General features: G+C 41.8%; 1 protein-coding gene across 1 annotated transcript; it reads right to left on the bottom strand.

Annotated features, from left to right (window-relative positions):
* Nucleotides 1-1,143: 1,143 nt before the first annotated feature.
* On the bottom strand, nucleotides 1,144-5,324 carry LOC542326 (MADS1). The gene is made up of 8 exons (NM_001111909.2): nucleotides 5,135-5,324; nucleotides 3,880-4,075; nucleotides 2,741-2,825; nucleotides 2,507-2,571; nucleotides 2,273-2,372; nucleotides 1,923-1,964; nucleotides 1,782-1,823; nucleotides 1,144-1,621 (listed from the first exon to the last, which is right to left on the bottom strand). Exons 2-8 carry the CDS (start codon nucleotides 4,059-4,061, stop codon nucleotides 1,340-1,342), a joined length of 798 nt encoding a protein of 265 aa, NP_001105379.2. The 5' UTR covers nucleotides 4,062-4,075; nucleotides 5,135-5,324; the 3' UTR covers nucleotides 1,144-1,339.
* Between the last annotated feature and the right edge of the window lie 1,181 nt (nucleotides 5,325-6,505).

Here is a 6,505-nt window from a genome sequence, read left to right as displayed (position 1 = left end):
ACGAAGTCGGAAAATCATGAAACTTATCGAGATGTCATAATACCATATCTAGAGAATATGATAAAAATTGAGAGCATTTTAAAAAAAGTTATCGCATACTATATGTACAAACTTATGCGACCTTCACATGAAATCATGAAAGTTTTACGTAGATTCCTGTATTTGTACACACTGTATGTGACATCTTTCACAAAACACTGACAAATTTTTATCATAACCTCTACATATGATATCATGACATCTCGATAAATTTCACGATTTTTTTGACTTTGCTTGTATTTTATACAATTTTAAAACAACTGGATCGCAAGTTTATGGTCATGTTTCATGAACATGGTGTTTGAAATTTCTAGTATGTTCCTAAATTAAGGCATAACTTGTGCTCAATAACATGAATATCGTTTTTACATTTATTGTTTTCCATTTTTCGAGTGAGTTGCAGTTCAAATTTGAATTATCCGAATAAATTCTATTAAATAAACTAAATCTAATAGGTATAGCAAACACCTTGATAAATGTGTCAAAATTGAACACGTAGGACCATAGATTGCAGGAACACACTAAAAAAGTTGGGGCAAAAAGAAAAACACAAATAATCTTTGCCGAGTGTAAAGAAAAGATACTTAGCAAAAGCATTCTTTGTCTAGTGTCCACATAACATTCGGCAAATACATAACTTTGTCGAGTGTCTTCCCTGGGTATTGGGCATAGTTAACGGCCGTCAGCTACCGTCGGCTGCTGACGGCGCTTTGCCGAGTGTGCTGTTGTGCCGAGAGCCGGACACTTGGCAAAGATGTAGCCGACTGTATTTTGTTGTCTAGTGTTTGGCTCTCGGTAAACCAGATCGTTGTCGTCGAGGGTTCTTGTTTGATGAGAGCGGCACTTGACAAAACTCGGAATACTCGGCAAATGTCGGAGCACTCGATAAAGAAGTTGTGTCTGGTAGTGTTTTATCTCTCCAAACTTAGTGTTTTTGATCCACCTTGAATTTGACACGGGCGTTAGAGATATATATACTTTATTTGTATTTTCCCATTGTATAAGGAGTTTTGTGTATATTTGTAATCTCCTGTACCTCTATATATTGAGGCCTAGAGTCCTCGTAATAGATAAAAGTGCTATTCAAAACAAACATGATGTCCTGATCACAGCCTCACGGGTGCTGTAGCATTTGATCATTATGCCCAATCGATTAGGTTTATTCTCCATCAGTAGTAAGGAGAATCACACACAAAAGGCAACAATACACACCATAATAAGCTAGGTTATGGAAGCCAATATCATCTAGAGGCAACAGCCAGCTTCCATCGGTCACAGTTGGCTTTCTCATGGATCCAGTTTAGAACTGCTGAGGGTTATTGTTGGCAACGTCAGTGTCAGGCGGCGCCAGTTGGTAGCCGAGGTTCAGCTCGGTGGCAAGCATCTGGCGCTGCTGTGCCTCCAGCATCTGCAAGCTGCCGGGGAAGAAGCACTTCATGTCCAGTGTCGCGAAGGGGCCGCCAGGGAAGAAGCATTTGGTATCCATCTCCAAGAACGGATTCAGCTCCACGTCGGTGGCCGCTGCTGCTGCGACAGACTGGGCCACAGTCACCTGCTGCAGCTGTTGCTCTCCCTCCTCAATCTGACAAGACAAAATGTTCAGCTACCGTAGATTGCATGTATAGTTCTCAAGATTATGAGTTTTCTACTTTTTCTTTAACTTCAAGAGGCTAGATGTCTATATATGCAAGAAAAAAAAGAAGAGTTTTGGTTTTAGTTTGTGACAATTACAGCAATCATACCTTGGTCCTGAGGTTCATGTGGTCATTCTGAAGCTCAGTCTCCTGCAGACAGGATATGATGCAAACGAATGAATCCAGATAGGATTAGCTAAAATGAATGACGTCTGAGGTTTATGCATGTAGGTAACATGTATGTATTACCCTTTTGGCCATGTAATTGATCTCGGCAGCCAACAGCTCACTCTGAAACAAGAATTCAGCAATCAGAGTCTGACAAATAAACAACCTAGCCATCACGAACTCATAGTTACTTACATAAGAACTCGAAGAATTATGTAAACAAAACCATCTCGGGAAGCAATTAATCGGCCATATATACGTACTGTATAAATAATCAAATACTCCCTCCGTTCGTTAATATTTGACATTGTACAGTTTAAATTTGAACTAAGCAACGTCAAATAAAAAAAATCGGAGGTAGTATCACTTAGTAGTTTTATGCATGCTTAGTTTGCTTGAAGATGGTTTGGATAATGTTACACATTTCTTACCTTCCTGGCCCTGATCTTAGAGATGCCTTTCTCAAGGCGGCTCTCCAGCTGCTTCAGCTCTTTGAGTGACAAGTTTCCCACAGAGTCACCAACCAAGTGCCTTCACAATCACAAGGGAGAGAAATAATCAAAACACGCGTAAGGGCAGTACGTTCTTCCATGCAGTCACTTGCATTCCTCTTGTCAGTACTCAGTAGTATATAGAAAGTAAATTACTGCACAAGGCTCCTCTACCTGTTAGTGTTTTGCAGCATTTGGATCTGGTTGCGCAGTTTTGCGGATTCTTGCTGGTAGAATTGCTTCAACAGATAAAGCAAAGAGTTGGAATAATTTTCAGTTCCAAACAGTAACCATGGTTGGCTTCAGTACGTGTATGGAAAAATAATTGTAGATATCATAAAATGACCACCGTATTTTACTGTGAGAAACAGTAAGGTATATATAGCTGGCATGAGTTTGTATCAGTACCTGGGCATTGTGCTCTAAGAGTGGGGGGCCAGAGGAAGAGCCAACGGCGTGTGCCTTCTTGTACCTCTCGATCGTAGCCTTCACACTGCAGCTAGACCAATCAATTAACGGAACAAAGCAAAAGGCATGGAGATGCATATGGTGTCAGTATGCTGAATTGGTGACAATGCTGCCTCCATCTGTGCTATATGAAACGTGTACCCAATCAATGCATGTGAACAAGTGTCCCGGTGTGGTGCAAAACTGTGCAAAGAAAAAAAATGCAGCTAGCTGTGTGATATCATCATTGCTTCGTTTCTGCTGTTGAAAAGCTTGCTTGCATTGGCAGCAGAAGCACAGGCGAGGAATGCTGGAATGGTGCATGTATAAGAGAGTCTGAGTTTGTAAAAGACGGTGCAACAAGTCTGCCGACGAGGTGACGAGGCGAGCAAAGGGAAACTCTAGGTTGACAGCAGCTAGTTAAGTTTCTGCTGGAGATATATGACATATCCTTATTTTTTGTGTTCCGTGCACAAGAGACGGAGAGTGGGCAATTTGATTGAACCTAATGTAGGCAAACTTCTTCATCTACTAGCTGTCAATTTGATTGAACAAGAGACGGAGTGGGCAATTTGATTGTCAATTTGAATGGCATTTGACAGGGCAGAAGACGTGTGGGCAAACTTCATCATCTAGCACCAATACGAAAATGCATCCTTGTCAATTTGGTTGAACCTAATGTATGATGAACGAGAAATAGATTAATTAAACTAGACCATGGATGTTTAAGCTCAGAGAATCTAAATAACACTTTTTGGATAATGAAAAACAAATATCTGGCTTTATCGCTAGTAAGAGGAATGAGACCAGCTCCTTACAAAACACATCAAAACTAGCGGAGATATATGTATGAATGAACCCAAAAAAAAACTAAATTTTGTATCTTATAGAAATCCTCACTAACCAATGTATTCATGAACGACCAATGAGGAACTAAATCTGTCCCACGTACAGGCGCAGGCCACTGCACTACCAAAATGAATTACATTTCATTTTTTCTGCTGATTACACATCTCCAGTAGTACCCATGAGGAGGCAACAACAATCAGCCATTCGATCACTTGTGCATGAAATGACAGCTAGGTCCGCAGTGCACGCACCTGTTGTTGGCGTACTCGTAGAGGCGTCCGCGGCTGGAGAAGACGACGAGCGCCACCTCGGCGTCGCAGAGGACGGAGAGCTCGTACGCCTTCTTGAGGAGCCCATTGCGGCGCTTGCAGAAGGTGACCTGCCGGCTCGTGTTGTTCTCGATCCTCTTGATCTCAATCCTTCCCCTCCCCATGCTGGAGATCTCAGCTGAAATGCAAGTAATTTAGTTCTTGCATAAGAAAGCGAGAATTTAAGTTATATTATCTGAAGGCAGATCAATGGAACGGAACTAGCTAGAAATTAATCCGCTGGAGGCATTAAAAAGGACAGAAGAGAATACAAGAAGATATGCCAATTTTTCCACATGATTTGACAGATGGACAAAATCTGAAGACATGAAAAAGCGACGAGTCACGATTCGACAGATTGATGCCTGGCACACTCGATCAGTTAGTAAGTTTCCTCTCGGCCGCGAAAAGAACCCAGAGATGCTGGCCAAGACGATCATATAGACATAGCCGAGAGATCTAACGAAAGCAGCCACACAGGAACACAAGATTTACGAGTTCGTTCATTCGGCGCAAAGCTAGATGGAAGAAAATAAGCTAAAACAGAAAGGAAACTAAACAACGTAAACCCAGCAAATGGGATGAACAATAATAAGGAGCTGCTTGTTTTTTCCCTAAACAGAAAGCTCATCTTCGTCCAACTCCTTCAACTGGAAGAACACTTGTGGATCGATTGGATGCAGATAAAGGATCAGATGCGAAAAGAAGCAACAAAATCTAGCAAAGAATCTTTAGAACATTGTAGGTAGCCAAGAATATAATCTGGGGTCAAGTTAATTAGATTATGGCAAATTAAGCAAGAAGCAGACGAGAACTGGAAAAATCTCATTAGAAGAAAAGAATCAAATATTAGTAACGCAGGGAAACGCAGCCCATGGATACACATACATATAGAAAGCAGGAAAAAGGGAAATCGAGTGTGATAAACAAATAAGAAGCATATTATCCAAGTAGCAGTCAGCAGAGAAGCTAGTCGGCATGGTTTTCCTTACAACAACTTGAAGCACAGAAAAGGGGAGTTGTTTCCTCAAAGGGAGAAAGTACAAACGAGATCGATCTCGCTCAGCTAGCAGAAACTACTACAAGCCGCATCGCAAGATGTGTATCACAGAAGTATACAGAACTGATCCAGAAAGAAATACGGCTGAAATTTAGCATGTAAAGAGATAACCTAGATAGAAAAGAGATGCTACTCTACCTTGTTCCTCTCTAGCAGTTTCTTGGACTTGCAAGCAAAGTGGTTTAATAGCAGGCCGGCCGGCCAGGCTGAAGCTGCTGAATGCGCCCAAGGGAAAGAAAGGATGGGACGGGAAGCAAGGCTGAGCAGGAGAGAAAAAGAGGAGAGGAGCGAGAGCGAGAGAGAGATGGCACAGCAGGGGCAAAATGCCACTACTACTGATGGCGAGTGCCTGTTATCTTGCTTACCCATATATAGCCATTTAGTCATCTTTACATATATTCTTACAGCCTTTTGGTTTATGGCCTCTCCTTTTTCTCTCCGCGTGTCTGTGTCTCCGAGAACTGGTAAGGCGCAGCAGCGCAACTTCAGTATATATAAACTGATGAATAAGAAATCCGTTACGTTCCCGCTGTTGTCTGTATATATATATTTAGTGCAGCGAAATCCAGCTTAATTTGCCGTACCATTTTCTTGCCAAAATCTGCGGTTTACTTGCGGTTTGGTCATGCCGCCATGCATGGTCATTCCAGTGTTAGTACTGCTAGCCTTGATAAGGACTACTTGTAACAAATGTGCATGTGTGAAGCAAAGTTTAGATCGATGTGTGCTTGTTATTCCCGTTGTTATCACGTGTAAGCGCCCTTACACACATATAAAATGCATGTTCCCAGCATATAGATAGAGGCAGCAATTATAATTACCAGTGGTGCGGTGTTTGCCGATTTAGGGTAGTTGCTGTATATGTCGTTTGGTACGAGAATTCAGTAAAACACATAAAAAAGTGTCATAAATGTGGCGTAAAACACAGCAAGACACTACCGGGGACGTGCTCTTTGCCGAATGCTTAGTTGTTTTGCCGAGTGCAATCTATTGGGCACTCGGCACATATATGGTTTGTCGAGTGCCCCCTTCGGCAAAACATCACACTTGGCAAAAATATGTTTTTGCCAAGGACCAGACATTCCCATAGGTTGAAACTCGATAAAGAGTGCTTTGTCGAGTGTCCAACTCTCATCACACCAAGTCACTCGGCAAAGCGCCGTTAGCACTCGACAGTCATTAACTATGTCGAGTGCCCTAGGAAGGCGCTCGACAAAGACATTGCCTTTGCCGAGAGTCACCTCTAGACACTCAATAAAGAAGGGTTTTGTCGAGTGTATTTTCCAGACACTCGGCAAAGTTTATTTTATTTTTTTCTTTTTGCCCTCCAAACTTTTTCCACTGTGTTCCTATAGTATGTGGACCACAAATTTAGTTTGCACTTACATGAGAAACAGTATATTGTGTTGGGTCTTATAGTTTTGCCCCTCCATTGAAATATTTCAAGACCACTGCAAGAGGAATCTTCATCGACATGGTAGCGCAATGTAGGTGTGTTGACATTGTGTT

Source organism: Zea mays, chromosome 10, assembly GCF_902167145.1.
Source record: "Zea mays cultivar B73 chromosome 10, Zm-B73-REFERENCE-NAM-5.0, whole genome shotgun sequence".
Taxonomy (NCBI): Eukaryota; Viridiplantae; Streptophyta; class Magnoliopsida; order Poales; family Poaceae; genus Zea; species Zea mays.
This window is presented reverse-complemented; position numbering and strand designations above follow the sequence as displayed.

Coding starts and splice junctions, on each gene's coding strand:
- LOC542326 (NM_001111909.2), bottom strand. CDS start 4,061: ATGGGGAGGGGAAGGATTGAGATCAAGAGGATCGAGAACAACACGAGC. Junction 2,572..2,740: donor TCTTAGAGCACAATGCCCAG/GTACTGATACAA, acceptor TATCTGTTGAAG/CAATTCTACCAGCAAGAATC. Junction 1,622..1,781: donor ACATGAACCTCAGGACCAAG/GTATGATTGCTG, acceptor TTGTCTTGTCAG/ATTGAGGAGGGAGAGCAACA.